Source organism: Mirounga leonina, unplaced genomic scaffold (assembly GCF_011800145.1).
Source record: "Mirounga leonina isolate KUSES-001 unplaced genomic scaffold, KU_Mleo_1.0 Mir_376, whole genome shotgun sequence".
Taxonomy (NCBI): domain Eukaryota; kingdom Metazoa; phylum Chordata; class Mammalia; order Carnivora; family Phocidae; genus Mirounga; species Mirounga leonina.
This window is the reverse complement of record NW_023270718.1, coordinates 5287483-5306225: the sequence shown is the minus strand read 5'-3', so window position 1 is coordinate 5306225 and position 18743 is coordinate 5287483. Positions and strand designations below refer to the sequence as shown.

At 55.2% G+C, this 18743-nt stretch overlaps 2 protein-coding genes across 8 annotated transcripts in view; one reads left to right on the top strand and one right to left on the bottom strand.

The window, feature by feature from the left end:
• Positions 1-5756: 5756 nt before the first annotated feature.
• On the top strand, positions 5757-10297 carry FUZ (fuzzy planar cell polarity protein). Of its 6 annotated transcripts, XM_034987050.1 has the most exons (11): positions 5757-6089; positions 6350-6471; positions 6761-6845; positions 6964-7032; positions 7228-7332; positions 8120-8317; positions 8447-8542; positions 8873-8979; positions 9056-9120; positions 9200-9274; positions 9820-10101. In XM_034987050.1, the coding sequence occupies exons 1-11, from the start codon at positions 5979-5981 to the stop codon at positions 10041-10043; spliced, it is 1257 nt and encodes a 418-aa protein (XP_034842941.1). In that variant the 5' UTR covers positions 5757-5978; the 3' UTR covers positions 10044-10101. The 6 variants fall into 6 exon arrangements, with proteins under 6 accessions (XP_034842941.1, XP_034842944.1, XP_034842943.1 ...); XM_034987053.1 differs by lacking the exon at positions 8447-8542; XM_034987052.1 differs by lacking the exon at positions 9200-9274 and having other exon boundaries at positions 9820-10065.
• AP2A1 (adaptor related protein complex 2 subunit alpha 1) overlaps positions 10079-18743 on the bottom strand; it is a 31755-nt gene continuing 23090 nt past the window's right edge. The window contains exons 8-24 of one of the 2 annotated variants that reach the window (XM_034986979.1): positions 16727-16877; positions 16220-16388; positions 15951-16088; positions 15597-15779; positions 15007-15104; positions 14542-14773; positions 14267-14434; positions 14023-14186; positions 13633-13698; positions 13237-13293; positions 13048-13130; positions 12839-12928; positions 11568-11691; positions 11360-11476; positions 11196-11265; positions 10843-10977; positions 10079-10518 (exon numbers count right to left, since the gene is read on the bottom strand). In XM_034986979.1, the coding sequence (XP_034842870.1) occupies positions 10441-10518; positions 10843-10977; positions 11196-11265; positions 11360-11476; positions 11568-11691; positions 12839-12928; positions 13048-13130; positions 13237-13293; positions 13633-13698; positions 14023-14186; positions 14267-14434; positions 14542-14773; positions 15007-15104; positions 15597-15779; positions 15951-16088; positions 16220-16388; positions 16727-16877 (2123 nt within the window). In that variant the 3' untranslated portion in view covers positions 10079-10440. The remainder of the gene's footprint in view (positions 10519-10842; positions 10978-11195; positions 11266-11359; positions 11477-11567; positions 11692-12838; positions 12929-13047; positions 13131-13236; positions 13294-13632; positions 13699-14022; positions 14187-14266; positions 14435-14541; positions 14774-15006; positions 15105-15596; positions 15780-15950; positions 16089-16219; positions 16389-16726; positions 16878-18743) is intronic. The other variant, XM_034986980.1, reaches the window with a different exon arrangement.

Genomic DNA, 18743 nt, shown 5'->3' with positions numbered 1-18743 from the left:
GGCGCCCCTAACTGATTTTTAATACATTTCCGTTAATGTATTACAAGTGGTAAAAATGAACAATTGAATATTTTAGCCTGGACTTCAGCTTCTGGCATTATGATGGATTAGGTGTTATAATACTGTTTTTGCAACATTGATAGCTTTTTTTTTTTAAAGCAGTTGTCATTTTTTTTAAGATTTTATTTATTCACTTGAGACACAGAGATACAGAGAGCATGAGCAGGGGGAAAGGCAGAGGGAGAGGGAGAAGCAGACTCCCCGCTGAGCCAAGAGCCAGACGTGGGGCTCGATCCCAGGACCCCGGGATCACGACCCGAGCCAAAGGCAGACGCTCAACCATCTGAGCCACCCAGGTGCCCCAACATTGATGGTTTCTTAAAAGATAGACCTCATGGGGCGCCTGGGTGGCTCAATTGGTTGGGCGTCTGCCTTTGGCTCAGGTCATGGTCCCAGGGTCCTGAGAGCGGGGGTCCTGCTCAGCAGGGAGCCTGCTTCTCCCTCTGCCTGCTGCTTCCCCTGCTTGTGCTCTCTCTCTCTCTGACAAATAAATAAATAAAATCTTTAAAAAAAACCACATAGATCTAATAAAAGTTCTTCAAGAATCCCTCTACTACTCCCCCCCCCAAAAAAAACAGAGAGGCAAAAATTCACAAAAAAAGAGGACTTTGGAGTAGAACTGCCTGCACAGGGAAGGGGCTGCATTGACATCACCAAGACCCTGAAAGTAGTTGTGAATTGGAAAACGGAGCCTTTTTTTCCTGGTAAGCCAGGGCCTCCCAGGGCAGCTCCAGATTGGTAACACTCCTAAAAATCTGCAAAAGTAGACGTAAATGCTCCTCACAGGACTCAGGTCGATATCAAGTAATGAGTTCAGAGTCAAAGACCACCAGCACAGAAGCAAGGACGGTAAGTTAGAGTCCACAGAAAGAACAATTAACAGATGTGAGATCCCCACTGCCGGGACTCCAAGTCCTGGAATGGTTGAGTTTGTAATGTACCATAATGTGCAAAATGGTGAGAGAAACAAAGGACATTATCTAAGTTATCTTGTGCTGTGTAACAAATTACCTCAACACTTAATGGCTTAAAACAACACTAATTAGGGGCACCTGGGTGGCTCAGTCATTAAGCATCTGCCTTCAGCTCAGGTCATGATCCCAGCGTCCTGGGATCGAGCCCTGCATCGGGCTCCCTGCTCGGCGGGAAGCCTGCTTCTCTCTCTCCCACTCCCCCTGCTTGTGTTCCCTCTCTCGCTGTGTCTCTCTCTCTCAAATAAATAAATAAAATCTTTAAAAAAAAAAAAGAAATTACCCAGAATATAATATTAGGAAATGAAAAATATTTTTAAAATTTGAAAATGGATATGGGGGCTAGAAAGAGAAGGTCTAACAATTTTCTAACCTGAGGCAGAAATGGGGAAAAAAGAGAATACAGGACAAACAACTTTTTTTCAAAGATTTTATTTATTTATTTGAGAGAGAGAGAGCATGAGTAGGGAGAGGAGCAGAGGGAGAAGCAGACTCCCCACTGAGCTTAGAGTCCAACATGGGCTCGATCCCATGACCCTGAGATCATGACCTGAGTTGGACACTTAACAGATTGAGCCACCCAGGCGCCCCAAGGAGAAGCAACATTTTAAGAGTTTATTGCTGTATATTTTCTAGAATTGATTAGAAGTTAAAAAAACAAAATGACTGGGACACCTGGCTGGCTTAGTCCATAGAACATGCAACTCTTGATCTCAGGGTTCTGAGTTCAAGCCCCACGTTGGGCAGAGAGATTACTTAAAAAAAAAAAAAGTGTAAGCAAAGCAAAACATGAATTCTTGGATCCCGGAAGCACAGAATATAAAATTACATTTTAAAAAAACTGCTCACTTTGACTCACTGTAGTTAAAGACTGAAGAGTACCCAGAGTGAAAGAACAGACCTCCACAAAGAAATTATTATTATTTTTAAAGATTTTATGTATTTATTTATTTATTTGAGAGAGAGAGAATGAGAGACAGAGAGCACGAGAGGGAAGAGGGTCAGAGGGAGAAGCAGACCCCCCGCTGAGCAGGGAGCCCGATGCGGGACTCGATCCCGGGACTCCAGGATCATGACCTGAGCCGAAGGCAGTCGCGTAACCAACTGAGCCACCCAGGCGCCCTCCACAAAGAAATTATATGTACAGGGGCACCTGGGTGGTTCAGTCGTTAAGCGTCTGCCTTCAGCTCAGGTCATGATCCCAGTGTCTTGGGATCAAGTCCCGCATCGGGCTCCCTGCTCAGCGGGGGGTCTGCTTCTCCCTCTCCCACTCCCCCTCTTTCTGTTCCCTCTTTCGCTGTGTCTCTCTCTGTCAAATAAATAAATACAATCTTAAAAAAAAAAAAAAGGAAGTATATGTAGAATTAGAGCCAACTTCTTAACAGCAAAAATAGAAACTACAAGGTTTAGACTCGGAAAAAATTAACTATCACTCTGGGGGTACCCAGGTGGCTCAGTCAGTTAAGCGTCCTACTCTAGATTTTGGCCTGGATCGTGAACTCAGAGTCGTGAGATTGAGCCCCAGTTGGGCTCTATGCTGAGTGTGGAGCTTGCTTGAGATTTTCTCTCTCTCTCCTTCTGCCCCTCCCCCATGCTCTCTCTTTCTCTCTGTCTCAAAAAAAAATTTAACTATCACCCCAGAACTGTATGATAATGAAGGTGGGGTAAAACATCCCAGGTAATAAAAACAGAATTTAACTCCAAGAGACTTTCTAAAGGATGTGATAATATGATATAGTAAGAAATATAGGGGCGCCTGGGTGCCTCAGTCATTAAGCGTCTGCCTTTGGCTCAGGTCATGATCCCAGGGTCCTGAATCGGGCTCCCTGCTCAGTGGGAAGCCTGCTTCTCCCTCCCCCACTCCCCCTGCTTATGTTCCCTCTCTTGATGTGTTTCTCTCTGTCAAATAAATAAATAAAATCTTAAAAAAAAAAAAAAAAGAAATATATATTTGCTCCTTGTCCCACTTCCTGGCCCAGAGTTCCTAAAACCCTTGTAATTTCCTGAGCATTAAGGGTGGTAGGAGCATTTTTTATTGTAATATATGGCCTCAGTGTCCTATTGGTTCCTCACACAAGAACTTCTAAGACCCTTGGGATCTCTGCAGTGAAAAGAGTGTCTTTTGGTAGGCTGATGAAATGACTAGTGGCTGGGGTCCCCTAGATAGCTTCAGAATGGGACTGGTCACCAGAAGGACCAAGGCATGATTCAAGGGTTGGAACTTTCAGCCCCACCCCCTGAAGCCCTGGGGATTGAGTTAATCAACAATGGCCAATGATTTAATCAACCATGCCTACCTAATGAAATCTGCATTAAAAAACGTAGGGCGCCTGGGTGGCTCAGTTGGTTAAGCGACTGCCTTCGGCTCAGGTCATGATCCTGGAGTCCCGGGATCGAGTCCCGCATCTGGCTCCCTGCTCAGCAGGGAGTCTGCTTCTCCCTCTGACCCTCCTCCCTCTCATGCTCTCTGTCTCTCATTCTTTCTCTCGCAAATAAATAAAATCTTTAAAAACTTAAAAAAAAAAAAAGAAAAATATTCAATGAAGGCATAAAAAAGTCACAGTTACAATGCTGACAACACTTAGTTGGTTAGTCTGGATGGAGTTTAACAGAGGTAAACTGCTATATGCTCTTTGTAGTATTTGAGAGAGCATTTAAGATCTTGTTTAACTTTTTGCTGAATTGTGTATGGTAAAGTTTCAAGGGTAACCAATAAAAACAAAAGAGAATTAGAGTGTATACATTTGAAACCAGGAGAGAGAGGGAAAAATGGATTGAGGAAATGAAAAAATAATCCAGGAAAAGATAAGAAAGGAGGAAAAAGCTTTAAAAAGGCAGGACGATAAGAAATATAAAAATAAAATGGTAGAAATAAATCCAAATATATCAGTAGTCATAATAAATATAAATGGACTAAAGAAAAATTCATAGAACTACAGGAAGAAATTGAGATTTTACTTCATTTTTAAAAAGATTTATTTATTTTAGAGAGAGAGAGAGAGAGCATGTGAGCAGGTGGGTAGGGCAGAGAGAGAGAATTCCAAGCAGGCTCCATGCTGAACCCAGAGCCCAATTCGGGGCTCGATCCCACAACCCTGAGATCATGACCTGAGCTAAAATCAAGAGTTAGATGTCCAACTGACTGAGCCACCCAGGCATTCCTAACTCATTTTAAAAAAGTAATCTCTGCACCCAACCCAGTCTGAGTGGGGCTCAGACTCATTGCTCCAAGATCAAGGGCTGCAGGCTCCTCAGACTGAATCAGCCAGGTGCCTCCCTACTCATTTGCTATTTTGTGTACATTTCTTCCTCTAAAAGTTTGATGCAATTTAGTGTGCGGATAAACATCCTAATATTATCAGCTGTTACAAATCAAATCTAGAGAGGCACCTGGATTGTTCAGTAAGTTAAGGGTTGTCTGACTCTGGACTTTGGCTCAGGTCATGATCTCAGGGTTGAGAGATGGAGCCCCTTGTTGGGCTGTGGGCTCAGCAGAGAGTCTGCTGGAGATTCTTCCCCTCTGCCCCTCCTGCTCATGCTCTCTCTCTAAAATAAATAAATAAATCTTAAAAAAAAAAAAAAGAAATCAAATCTAGAATGCAGGCAAAACATGTCTGAAAGGAAACATGTTTTTTTTTTTTAAAGATTTTATTTATTTATTTGAGAGAGAGAGAGAGCATGAGAGGGGGAGGGGCAGAGGGAGAAGCAGACTCCCCGCCGAGCAGGGAGCCCGATGCGGGACTCGATCCAGGGACTCCAGGATCATGACCTGAGCCGAAGGCAGTCGCCCAACCAACTGAGCCACCCAGGCGCCCAGGAAACATGTTTTTTAACATTACTATATATTTCACAAATACATTTGGGTGAATGAAGGCCATATTCTCACAAAATAGAAAAGTTCTAGCTGATTAAATTCACAACTAAATGAAATTTTACTTTTATCAGTTTAAACACACAGAGGAAGGAAACTAATGTATGTCAATACAGGACTGGCTAAATCGATTTTGTTACATGCATAATGTTGATTATAAAAAGACATTTTTAAAAAACAACATATATTTATTTGGTCTAATGAGAAAAAGTTTGAAGGCAACATTAGCACCCGTGATCGTATTTGTCAAAAATCTGTGAATGTTCTGTGTTAAACTGTCAAATTTTTATTTCGGGAAAGGGCTTGGGAAGGAGTATTTTCACGCTCAGCATGCTGCACGAACATGTATAAGTTTATGACAGAAATAATCTTGTTTTTATGATTCTGGAAAATAAAGGATTTCATCTTTCTTTTTCTAATAACAAAAACAACCGGCTCCTTTGGTGGTTGCTAGGCAACATTGGCCGGACCAAACCATCCCGCGAGGGTGAAGGGGGAGATGGTATTTCTCTGGGATCTGCTCGAGATTCGTCATGCGGCCATCTTGGAGTCGGGCACTGCTCTCTGCAGCCTTAGACTGGGAATTAGACGGAAAGTGGTTGCTAGGCAACGCCTCGGCCCCCGCCGCCATCTTTGAGTGGGGCACAGCTGTTTATCAATTTAGAATGTAAAACATCCTAGCCTACCTGTCGCTTGCTAGACAACGCCTCGGCGCGGTCACTGCTTTCAAGCCGGGCTCTTCATTCTCTTCTTTAAATAAATGGAATCAAAACATTAGGGGGAAACTACGAAGTTTTACACGCACGATGGGCGCCATCTTTGTTAGGGGCAGGTGACTTCCGGTTGAGGCGGAAGAGAACCTAATGGGGCTTGGGGAGGTGCTGGAATAGAGACTGAGGGTGGGTTTGAGTTGGATGAAGAAGGCGGGAAATCTACTTCTCTTCCAATCAGCTCCCCATCTCGCCCTCTGGCGGCTTCGGACGGCCGACCGGCCACCCGACTTGGTGTGACTACGGGCATACATACGCCAAGGGGGTCACTGACTGCCCCCACGAGGGGACTGGAGGGGGTTCCAGATGGGCGAGGAGGGGACAGAGGGCACCGTACATCTGCTTTGCCTTGCGGCCACCAGCGGAGTCCCCTTATTCTGCAGAAGCAGCCGCGGCGGCGCCCCCGCCCGCCAGCAGGTGGGGCCCTGGACCCCTGGATCTTCAAAATAGAAATGGGCTAGGCCCTTGGACTCTGTGTCGTCAAGGGAGTAGGGTCTGGAGAAGTTTCAGAGTTGAGTTTAGAGGGCCAAGGGTGCAATGACTGCACTAATAATCCTGGTTCCCAGAGGAGGAGGGGCCAGGGGATATAGAAAGAGGAGGGGGCTGGGGCCCTGGACACTTGGGTTCCAAGGTGGAGGGGACTGGGCTCCTGTCTAATGTTCCCAACTTTTCCCCAGCTCCCGTTCTCTGTCATCGGTTCCCTCAATGGAGTACACATGTTTGGGCAGAATCTCGAGGTGCAGCTGAGCTCTGCAAGGACGGAGGATACGACCGTGGTGTGGAAAAGCTTCCATGACAGGTCTCCAAGCTGTAGCTTTTGGGGCAGGGCCAGGGCCTGGGTGATGGCCCCTGTTGAAGATGACCCTGAGGCCTACGGGCTCTCCAAGGCCAGCTGTTTACTTGGCTGTGGAATCTTCAACAAGCCAGTTACCCTCTCCGATCCCTAAGTTTCTCTGTATGAGAAGCAGGTTATGCTGGCTGGCAAAAGATGTAGCTGGCATCCAGGATCAAGGGCAGACTTTACTCTCCTCACGGCCCTGTTTCCCTGGCCTGGACTCATTCTTCCTTCTCACCTTCCTTTCTCACAGCATCACCCTCATTGTTCTGTCATCTGAGGAGGGCACCTCGGAGCTGAGGCTGGAGAGACTACTCCAGATGGTGTTTGGGGCCATGGTGAGACTCCCCAGCCCTCTTCCCCAAACCCAGAAATCTGAGCTCTCAGCATCCTTCTCCCTCACACCAGGAGTCCAGATCCATACCCAGCCCCGGCTCTCTTACTTGGTTCTTCTAGGTTCTTCTTGTAGGACTCGAAGAACTGACCAATATCCGCAACGTAGAGAGACTGAAGAAGGAGTTGAGGGTGAGGCTGCAGGATGGGAGCGTGGAAGTTAGGATCCCAGGTCACTGATATTCGGAAACTACAGTTCCCAGGAGCCCCTGGGGCAGCCTGGTCACTGACTCTAGAGCCAGGCCCAGCAGGGCTAGTTTTCTGAAGGGGAGGCAGCAGATCTGGGGCCCACCTGGGTCCTAAGCTCCTCCCTCCTCCTCCTGCTAGGCCAGTTACCGCCTCATTGACAGTTTCCTGGGGGACTCTGAGCTCATCGGGGACCTGACCCAGTGTGTGGACTGCGTGGTTCCTCCAGAGGGGTCTCTCCTGCAGGTACTGAGAATGTGTTGGGAACCCTTAAACCTGTCACTGGCCCTGGCTCGGTCCTCATCCTCTTACCCCTGGATCATTGCCTCGACCTTTTCTCCTCCTTTGGGCTTCCATTCCAACCCCCACTTGGCCCCAGAAGGGTCTTTCTACACGGAGAACTGACCCCACCCCTCTCCAGCTCACAGCCCTCCCATGGCTTCCATCACCCCCAGGACAAGCTCCCGTCCCCGCAGCCTGGTGTTTGAGGACCTGTGGAATCTGAAACCCACCACCATGCTCACCCTGACCTCTGCTAACTCCACAGTCCACCTTCACCCAGCTGCCTCAGGGGTCCCACGGACCCCAACAACTTCCCAGCTTCCTTGCTTGGCACATGCTGTTCCTTTTGCTGGTGAATTTCCATCTATCTTTCCTTAAATACCGCTCTTGTTGATGCCCCTGGCATGGCCACCTCTCATGATGTGACTAGGAGCTGGCGACTCGACCTCTCCTAGCTGGAGTAGGTGGTTGATTGCGCCTGCTTGACACAGGGTAGGATTCAATAAACCGCAGCTGCGGCTGTTGTGATTATTAGCTTCAGTAACACGTGTCAGGCTAGGGAGCAGCCACCCTACCTGTTTAACTTTACAGTGTGACTCGGGGATGGTACCTGTGTGTGAAGGTGAAGGCCCAGGGAGGGTGAGGCACGTGAGCATGCCACTAGGCAAACTTTGAATTGTATGCCCGTCTCTTCACACTCCTCGCCCACCTGGGAAGTCACTGCCGCCCCTGCTCATGTCTCCTGACCCAGGAAGCCCTCTCTGGGTTCGCCGAAGCGGCGGGCACGGCCTTTGGCAGCCTGGTCGTGTCGGGCCGGGTGGTGGCAGCAACAGAAAGCTGGTGGCGGCTGGGGACGCCGGAGGCCGTGCTGCTCCCCTGGCTGGTGGGGTCCCTGCCGCCGCAGGCAGCTCGAGACTATCCGGTGTACCTGCCGCACGGGAGTCCCACGGTGAGTTGGGCGGGGTCGGGGCGCCTGGGACAGGTGGGAGCAAAGGGCCTAGAGGGCGGGAGGCGAGGAGGCGGGGCTTCGGCGGGAAGGGGCGGAGCTCCGGCCAGCCCCTGCTGCGGCCCCCTTCAGGTCCCGCACCGGCTTCTGACCCTGACGCTGCTGCCGGGCTTGGAGCTGTGTCTGCTCTGCGGGCCGCGCCCTCCCCTCAGCCAGCTGGATCCGCAGGTGAATCCGGCCCATGTCCCCGCTTTTCCCCTATGACACGCTCCGCTCGCCAGCCGCGGCCCTTCTCTCAGCACCCCGCCCTTCCAGCGTTCTCCACTCTGGGCCCGCCCCTCGTCAGCCCCGCCCCCCACCAGGGCCCGCCCCCCGCGGACTGCGTTCCAATCACCTTCCCGCCAGCCCCGTCCCTCTATCGCTCTCATTCCATCTTCCAGGCTTCACCCTTTCCTTGGTCCCCTCGGCCTCCCGCCCTCGTGGGCCCCGCCTCTCCTCCCTGGCCACGCCCCCTTCCCTGGTACCCGCCCCTGACCTCACCCACCGGCCTCGCCTCAGCTTTTGGATCGCTGGTGGCAGCCAGTGCTAGACCCGCTGCGGGCCTGCGTGCCGCTGGGACCTCGAGCGCTGCCCGCTGGCTTCCCCCTGCACATGGACATCCTCGGGTAGGGCTTGGACGGGGGTGTGGTCTGGGGGGTCCTCATCCCCTCTGCCCTGGCCGTGACACCCCCTTTCTCACAGGCTGCTGCTTCTCCACCTGGAACTGAAACGTTGCCTCTTCACGGTGGAGCCCTCTGCGGATCAAGGTGACTGAGAGGAGGGTGAGGCCGGGAGGAGCTTGGGCCCAGGAGGGGCTCTCTGTCACCCTCTCTTCCCCCCAACCAGAGCCTTCTCCTGAGCATCGTCGGCGCCTCCTGCGCGCCTTCTACACCTTGGTCACCGCCTCGCACTTCCCACCAGGTGTGCCCCCTTTGCGCACTCCTGGGACACCGAGTGTCCGCTCACACAAGGGAGGACGGGGGCATCCACACTGATGGGGGGTGTTCCACAGAGCCTAGATGAGGAAGGAAAAGTTGAGGCCCTAGGGAGACAAAGGAGGGACAGAGGACTGGCCCCTCCTAGCTGCCTGACTCCACCTCCCCCACCTTCCCCGCATAAAGTGGGGCAGAGGCCCCCCTCTCCCCGGAGGGTTCCAAGGGCTGTGCCTGGAGTCCAGTGCCTGGTACCTGGTCAGTATACCTGCATGTCTGTGATCTGTATTGCTAAGCGGACTGTCCAGGGCTGCACAGAGCATCCCCAGGAGGGAGGGGGGATGGAGGCTGGCTGGGAAGAAGGGGGAGAAGGTCCATGTCCTTCTTCAGGCAACTGACAGCTGGCTGGAGCCATGAGGCCCTTGCCCGTCAGGAGTCAGACTTAGGCTCAGGGTGTGGTGTTGCTCCTGCAGGTTGGCATTCTAGTTGTCTGGGCCCCACTGGTCACCTTGGCCCTTCCTTTCCTTCCTCCAGAGCCGGGGTCACCAGAGGAGAAGGTGGAGGATGCGGCCCAGAGGAGCCAGGTGCCGAGAGCCTGCTACCTGGTGTCCGGGCCCGAGGAGCCAGGCACGGGATGGCGGCTGGTGGCTCTGCAGTCGGGGCCGCGGCGGCTGCTACTGCTGTCCGCCCAGAGTCCCACACACGCGCTGCGGGGCTTGGCCACCCACACACTGCATGCCCTCACCCCACTCCTCTGACCCCTGGCCGTGAGCCGGTCACACAGACACAGCTATTAGCGTCTCTCTGTTTATTCGCTCACAATAATACACAGCCCCTGGATGGGGGGGGCAGGAGGGGCTACGATGGGGTGGGGTGGGAGGGGAGGAGGCGCCCACTTCCCTGGCCCCTCTCCCCTCTGTGCTTAGGGGGGAAAAGGGAGGGAGGGGGCTCCCCCTTACCCCCCAGAATGTAAACAGCAGCAGATGAACAAAAATAAAAATACAAAAGGCCAGAGAAAGGTTCCAGGCGTCCCCCCACCCCTGGGGTCTTCCCTGTCACCAGTGGAGGTCCCCTCGCTGCCCCATCCACCAAAGCTGCCTCAGTCCTAGGGGCTGCCCGGCGCCGGCCACATCCCCGGGGGTCAGAGTCCAGGGCTCAGAACTGCTGGGCCAGCAGCTCACACAGGTGACGGGAGACAGGTTCCTTGCTGGTGCGCAGGGTCAGCCGGTACATCTGGGTGGGGGACATGGCGGTGCAGACTCAGGGAGGAGGCAGAGTGGACAGAGAGCCCGGGAGAGGAGGATACAGGGAGATAAAGGAGAAAAAAGGAGAAAGGGATCAGAAAGGTGATGGAAGGGAAAGGAGGCAGGAATAAAAACAACACAGGAGGGAAAGGGTGAAGGGTAAAAGTGAGACCCAGAAGGGTGGAAAAGGATGTGGCGAGGAAGATAGTAGATAGAGAACACAGGGACAAAGAGCAGAAGGGCGGGATTAAAAACGAGCACACTGAGGCAGGGGGTAGTCAGTCTCAGGGGCGCCTCCCAGACCACCACTCACCTGAGCCTGGGCATTGGGCTCCAGCCGGAGCAGACAGCCCACCTGCAGGGCTTTAGTCTGGATGATTCCAGCCCCCACGAAGTTCTCAGGGTTGGGGTCCACATTGTCCAGGAGAGCAGAGCCAAACCCCAGGAGCTGGGGAAGAAGGGTACCCGTCAGAGGGTGCCAGATCTGGGAGCCACCGGGCAGTAGCAAACCGGGGTTCCCCTGAGACCTTTGTGATTCCCATTTTACAGATGGGAAAGCAGAGGCACGGAAAAATGGGTACCGCTCCCCAAGCCCCAGTTAGGGAGAGGTCGGCCTGGGCTGTGAGTCCAGGGGCCCCTCTCCTGTCTCGCCCAGTGGTCACTCACTTTTGCCTTAGTGACTTCTGCATCCATGGGGTGGTTGGCTTTGAAGATTTTCTGCGCCTCCTGTTGGGGACTGGGGGTGGGGAAAGGTTCGGGTCAGGTGCTTGGAAGGCCCCGCCCCGCCCCCCTGAAGTGCAGGTGCGGCTCGGCACCCCCGCACTGCTCACAGGCTCAGCTGCTTCCAGCGCTGGAAGAAATCCTGGGCCGCCATCTCCGTGGGCTGGAAGAACTTGTTGATGGTCACCGGGAGCTTCAGGGTGAGGGACTGGGGGGCGCCCCCGTACCTGGCATGGGGGCGGGAGCAAGGAGGCTCCATCAGAGCCCGGCCCCCATTCAGGAGACCACGGCCGCTCAGCAGGGCCCCACCCGACTCACCGGAAGCGCACGGACAGGAGCGGGGGCGTCAGGAAGTCCCGCAGACACTCGATGTTGAGCACCTGCTGCACCTGCGCCCCGCCGTCCACCTGCGCGGCCACGCGCTTGGTCTGCACTGCCAGCTGTAGCCGCCGGGGGTCAAGGAAGCCGGAGCGAGGTGGCGACCCCCCCTCCCCTCCGCGGTCTTGGCCACGAACCCCTGCTGGTTCTGAACCCCAGCCCGCAGGCCACTGAGAAGCCGGGCCTGCCCTCCCGGGCGCATCGTGCAAGGCCCAAACTTCAAAGCCCTTAAGTGAGACCTCCGGCCACCCCCCTGGGTGCCTACTCCGGCCTTTCATGATGGGCGCAGGGACCTCCATTATGGCACGTGTCACACCGTATTAGGGCAGAAGCCCTTCCGGGGCTGGGATGGCTGACTTGAGTTTGAATCCTGGATCTTACCACCCCTGGGACTCTGGGCAAGCTACTTTACCTCTTAGCCTCAGCTGCAAAATGACACAGTGTCCTCGGCATTCAGTGAAATAATCCGGCACGCTCACTTGTTCGTGTGTCTGGCACACGGTCAGGGCACCAAAAATGGCGGCAGCGTTATAACATCTACCTTCAAGCTGACAAGGGTGGGGTCTTAGGCATCTCCCGCCCCTGTCCCCCACCCATGCCCAGCACAGAGCTGAGCCTGCCTGGGGTTCTGGAGATGTTGATGAGGGCTGGCTGAATGAGGCAAAGGACTGAAAAGGTCCTCAGAGCTTTGGGGCCTAACCCCTGTCATTTCGTGGGCGTGAAATGACAGGGAAAGGAGGACTGACACCTTCCTTTATGCCAGCCACCCTTCCAGAGTTTTCCAACCACACTGACCTTCACAACGCTATGAGAAGGAAGAGGGTCTACACTTCAGACAGGGGACAAGTGACTGGCTCAGATCACAAAGAAGGCCCTGCTCAGCATCCAGACCTGCAGGCCTGGCTCTTGAATGCAGGAGGCAATGGAATCGTGAGTGTGAAGCCCAGTGGAGGACAAGGTCAGGACATGGAAGAGGCCTGACAGGGACAAACAGACACACCTATCCCATCACTTCACTGTCCTCAGGCTGTCCTGGGGAGAAGAGGCCCACCCGTCTCACAGACGACACTGTATCTCAAACAAGTACCGCGGGTTCTCAAGAAGACTGAACAGGGTTCTGGACCTGGGTCCATCTGCTTCCCAGTGGCCAGGAAGGCAGACCGGGAGGGTCAGGGCTCGGGGGAGGGGGCTGGGCCAGGCCGGGAGGATATGAGTCTGGAGGTCTCCAGGGTGGACGACAGTGGGCGAGAAGTTCTGGAACTGCACGGACGTCTTGTTGCCATAGAAGAGATACATACGGCCTGCAGAGGGTGGGGAGGGGCAGGGCTCCATCTGACTTCCTTCAACCTCCTCTCCAGATGCCACCCAAACCCAGGTGTACCCGAAACCCTATCCCCACACTGCCCCCCTCCGGACTCACCCAAGTTCTGCCGGAACTCCGACTTGACTCCAATCTGCAACAGCTGGTTCTCAAACAGGACCCCATTATTCTTGCACACGAACCTAGGTGGGGGCGGCAGGGAGTTCAGGATGCCAGGGGTGCCTGTCTGGGCCCGTCTCAGTGCTCCCCACCTGTCCCCATTCCCTCCTGATCTTTCCCATGACTCACTTATTCAGCAGCTCATCGGCTTCTGGGATGGGCGGTCCGATGTCCTCAGGACCTGGGCTGCAGGTGGGGAAAACAGTGAGACGGGAAGAAGTTGGGGGGCTAGAGAAGACCCAAGCTAAAGGTGGGAGACAGTAACCCCTCAAAGGACAGAACCCCAGAATCCACAGACCCAGATTCCCACAAAGAACCCCAGAATCAGACTGGCGATTGCCTCTAATGGGAATAGGACTCTGGTGTGTACCACCACCCCTGCCCCACGTCAGAGGACCCCGACTTTCACTCCCCTCCAAATCCTTGCCTCTGCAGCTCATCAGGAACCCCTTGATAAGAGCCTGAAGTCCCCTAACCCTCCCTGGGGACACAGATCTGCCCCCCAACCCTGAGGCCACCCCTTACTCAGCAGCTGGAGCTGGGTCAGCCAGCAAAGCCATGGGGCTCTCAGGGGCAGGCGGCTCCAGCTCGCTGGGCCATCCAATCCCAGAGCAGACAAGAGAAGACAGGTGTGGCAGGCAGCCAATCCCAGAGAGGCAGCAGAGGGCGGGGGGGGGGGGGGGGGGGAAGGGGGGGGGGGGAAAGAGAGAAGGAAGAGCAGGCTGAGACATGGCGAAGGGGGAAGGACGACACAGGGTGGCCAGGGTCAGCCAAGAGTCCAGAGTGGCCAGAGGGAGAGAGGAGGCCGGGGGAAGTGGCAGCCACGGCGACAGAGGCACAGGGACAGGGAGGGAGGAGGGGGCTGTGAGGGGGCAGACGGAAAAGGGGCAGCCCGGGGGCCCGGGCCGGCGGTACCTGAGGAAGGCCTCCTCGGGGGTGGGCCCCAGGCTGGGCTGGGCAGCCGGGCCGTCGGAGAAGACGTCCACCAGGAGGTTCCCTGCACCCGAGGTCGCTGGGGGTGCGGCTGGAGGAGGGGCTGCCCGCAGCCCCAGGAGGTCGGCAGAGGGTGAGGGCGTCGACTGCAGGGAGGTGCAGGGGGAGGTGAGAAGGGATAGCGCCCGGCGGCCCCAGCCCCGATGGCCCAGCCCCTGGGACTCACCACAGTGCTAGGGGTGGGCTCCACGCCCCCGTTGATGTCATTGCTGCTGGGGTCCCTCCGGCCATCATCCAGGGCGCTGCCAGCCCCGGGCCCCTTCTTGCGTTTCAGCTTGGCCAGGATGGACGACTCCCGCTCTGGGAAGGGCGGCATCTCCTCCAGCACCGTGGCCTGTGGGGTCAGAGGGCGAGAGCAGGTCGGGGGCAGCTCGGTGGCAGGGGAGAGGGCGGCCAAGGCGCAGGGGTGGAGGAGGGGCACGCGGGGGCCGCGGCGCTGACCAGGACATCCGTGCTGGCCACCGAGCTGAGCGTGAGGTACTCGACGGCGCGCTGCTGAAGCTCTACGTCAGCGTTGCGCAGCTGGGAGCCAGCCCGCAGCACGCCCTGGATGGTGGCCTTGGTCTCCGGGAAGAGGTTGATGAACTTGATGTAGGTGGACAGCAGCAGGGCCCGGGTGGCCACGCTGCAGAGGTGGAACTTGGAGTGCAGCAGAGAGAACTGCACTGGGGGGCTGGGGAGGGCGGAGGGGCGTCAGCACGTGGCTCCCCTGCCTCCTCCCGGGGGTGCCGCCCCAGCAGAGGCCACCCAGGGCGGTGGCCATTGCAGCGCTCTGTCCCAGAGGCTCCTGGGAGCTGGGTTGTCTCGCAACCACCGGACGGTTGTGCGAGGGGCTGAGAGGATCCCCGGGGGCCCCATCACCACCAGCCCCGCACCCCTCAGAAGTGCATGTGTTTACCGCCTCACCTGGAGCGGGGGTCCCCAGCAATCAGATTCCCAAACTCCCCGAGGATGTAGCCGCCGACCTTCACCATGTTCTCATGGCAGGCGGGGGCCTGGAGCGCCTGGAGGCAGGGACGGGGCGGGTGAGGGCAGCCGGGAGCGGTGTGCCCTGACTTAGGATTGCTCAGCGGTGCCAGGTGCAGGGCTAAGCCCGTGACGCCCATTAACTTGTGGAACTCATGAACGCTATGATGTGGGTGGAATAATAGGTGGGGAAACTGAGGCACGGACCAGTTAAGTGACTGGCCTCTGCTCACACAGGTGGTAAAATCGGTGGCACGGGCCCCCTTTCCTGGGGCCGGAGGAGTGGGAAACCACTGGGACATGCAGATCGATGGCTACGCACTGGATGGCCCACACCCACGGCCCGCTGACCCTCACACTGGCCTGTGAGGACCCGGCGCCCAGGTCCCTTGGTGGCCCAAAGGCAACGCTCTGAGGAGGTGGGAGCAGGACGGTGGCCACGGCGGGCTGGCCCCACAGCCCCAGCTGTCCTTGCTCTGCCTCACTGTCCCACTGTAGGGGTGAAGTGGGGGTGAGGTGGGGGTGCTGACCTCAAAGACGGTCTTGGCAGCGTAGCCCTGGACGTCATCACGGTTGGTGACGATCTGCAGCACACGGTACCACACCTCCTCACTCACGTAGTCGCCCGCAATGCGGATGAGGTTGAGGATGGTGTCCACGTACCAGCTATAGTCTACTGCGTACTTCTCGGCCAGGATGGCCACCTTCAGCACCTGCCAGCCGGGAGGGAGGACAGGTGTGAGTGTGTGCACACGACAGTCAAACTGGAATAACCAGGTCTGGCCTCACCACTGTCCCCATCCGGAGACCCCAGGAGGCTCAGCCCCCAGCCCCTCCTCCCTGAGATCCAGAAGTCCAGGTGCTCAGCCCCTCCCGGAACTTACAATCTCTTCACGGATGGCATAGTCCGCCGTCTCCAGGTACCGCAGCATTTCTGACACGATCTGCTTGGCGTTGCTCCGGTCACACATGGCATAGAGGAGGTCAGCGGCCCGCTGTCGCACACTGACGTCCCGCTCCGTCTGAGGGAGGAGAGCAGGTGCGGTATGTTCTAGGCTCTGCAATGGCCTCTGAGCCCTGCACCTCTCTGAGGGAGCAGAGACACAGGCCAGCGTGCAGGGCGTGGCCTGGGGCAGGCTCCAACGTGGCGTACCTTGAGAGCGTTGATGACGGTGTCGATGTGGGTCTTGACCGCCTCATGGGAGAACTCGGAGCTGGCCAGCGTGCACATACTCTCCAGGGCCAGGTAGCGCAGGTTGGTCTCCCGGTGCTGCAGGAACTGGCCCAGCTGGTTACAGGCCCGCACCAGGAGGTTGGGCTCACTGCCAACAAGAAGCAGAAACGGGGGGACGTGAGAAGGTGGAGGACATGGGCCCAGCTGACCCATCCCACATCACCTTCAGGACCTGAGTCTTAACTCTTGCCCTCCGTTCCCATCATGACCACTCCTGGCGACCCAGACATCTGGGCCGTTGGGCCCAAATGAAGAGAGTCGGGAATTCTGCTTTTTCCAGGAGGGGTCCAGCACCACTCTGGGGAGGTAACAATTCACAGCTTCATCATCCTCCTATCTCGAAGTCACGATTCCCAGCACTATTATCCTAGGACGTAGGAGTCCAGGCCCCCGGGCCCCTGGGCCCCCAGCCCCCCAGGCAGGCACCTGTCGTAGTGGATGATGAGGCTGATGGTCTCGAAGAGGATGGCATTCTTGGCGTTGGAGTGCTGGACCTTCTTGGACTTGGGGGGCTCCTGGGCCTTGTTGAGCACGGTCTCCAGACACTCCACCAGCCGCCCCTTCACGGCAGCATCCTCTGGGGAAATGGAGGGCATGTTCCAGGATAAGCTCTGTCAGCCCTGCCCATGTGCGGGGCAAGGGGCCACCCCAGGGCTCTCATCTTCCACAGGAAGTGTGGGCCCTGCAGCTGTGGGCTGGGGTCTCTGATCCTTCAAGCTCGTCCTCGGTCTCTAGGTGACTGGGGAGGTGGCAGCGGGCCCACAAAAGAGAACACTCCAGACCTCGGCTCTTGTCCTGCTCGGCGCTGACTGCCACCTGTGAGCCTCAGTTTCCCCTTCTGCAGCACTGATACCCTTTAGGTTTCTCACAGGGCAAAGAAACCTTCCCCAGAGACACTGTGAAACCGGGGTCTCCCCGAGCAGCAGTCTGAGCACCTGAGACAGATACACGCCAACCAGGGGCTCACACCAACACCAATAACTGCCATTCCGTGGGGTGCGAGGTAACACCATGTGCATAGAACGGCTGTCAAGTGTTCTAGAGGAAAATGTCACACCCGGATGTATCAGGCGGCTCTCGGGGTAGAGGGATGAACTACAGGACACAAGGCAGCTCTGAGCCAAATCCAGAATGCGGGACACCCTTGCAACGCCAAACTGTCCCGGTTTCTTCAAAAACAGGTAGTGGGATGGCGGGGGGGGAGGACTATTCCAGACCCCCAAAACGGACAAAGACATAATGAAATCTAAGTCGTGGCCCTCAATTGTACTGTGTTTTGTTTACGCCATACAAATAAAGCTTGGACAGTGGGCAGGGTGTGGATGGTGCCTGGACAGCAGCTGACACTGTGATCTTGAATCTTCTCAGGTGTGACAAGGGCACTGTGGCTTTGTGCAGTGTTCTTGGGTCTCATGAAATGTGTGTGGGTGTATTTTGGGCAGGCGGAGCATTATGATGTCTGTAACTTATGTCAAGTAAGGGAGCAAGTAAGTGTGTGTTTGAGACAGCAAGCCAACTGGGGCGCCAAGAGCAGCGTTCATGGTCTCCGCTGGGTCTCAGGGGCCTTGCGTGTTCATGACACTGTTCTTGCAAGTGATCTGTTTGAAATTTTTCATAATAAAAAGGTGGGGTGAAGGGCGCCTGGGGGGCTCAGTCGTTAAGCGTCTGCCTTCAGCTCAGGTCATGATCCCAGGGTCCTGGGATCAAGCCCTGCATCGGGCTCCCTGCTCCGCGGGAAGCCTGCTTCTCCCTCTCCCTCTCCCCCTGCTTGTGTTCCCTCTCTCGCTGTGTCTCTCTCTGTCAAACAAATAAAATCTTTAAAAAAAAAAAAAAGATGGGGTGAAAGCCAATGGCATAGAATAAAGGGGCAATTCTTCCAGATTAAGACAGAGCTTTATGAGAAATAATTATATTCGACACTTGTATCTTTTTCTTCTTCTTTTTTTTCTTTAATTTTTATTTTTAAGTAATCTCTGTGCCCAATGTGGGGATCGAAGCCATGACCCTGAGATCAAGAGACGGGTGCTCCACTGACTGAGCCAGCCAAGCCTCCCTCAATACTTGTATCTTGAGGGGCGCCTGGATGGCTCAGTTGGTTAGGCGTTTGACTCTTGATTTCAGCTCAGGTCATGGTCTCAGGGTCATGAGATCGAGCCCTGCACTGGGGTCCGCACTCTGCAGGGAGTCAGCTTCTCTCTCTCCCTCTGCCCCTCCCCCTGCTCCCTCTAAAATAAGTAAATAAATCTTAAAAAAAAAAATTAAAAAAATACTTGTATCTTGATTGGATCCCAGGCTGAACAGCCTGTGAGTATTATGGGGCTAATTAGGAAAATCCACAGTGGGTCTTGGAGACCCCTGGGGAGCTGTTGCGAGCTTCAAGCATGACCACAGAATTGCTGCTGTGAATAAAAGCGCCCACAGTTTTTAGAAATGTGCACCAAGA

What these genes read in the sequence shown, in the direction of transcription:
- FUZ (XM_034987049.1), top strand. Translation starts at nt 5,979, where the DNA reads ATGGGCGAGGAGGGGACAGAGGGCACCGTACATCTGCTTTGCCTTGCG. An exon ending in CAGAGGGGTCTCTCCTGCAG is followed by an intron (nt 7,333 to 8,119) that starts GTACTGAGAATG and finishes CTCCTGACCCAG; the next exon opens with GAAGCCCTCTCTGGGTTCGC. An exon ending in TCAGCCAGCTGGATCCGCAG is followed by an intron (nt 8,543 to 9,055) that starts GTGAATCCGGCC and finishes CCTTTCTCACAG; the next exon opens with GCTGCTGCTTCTCCACCTGG.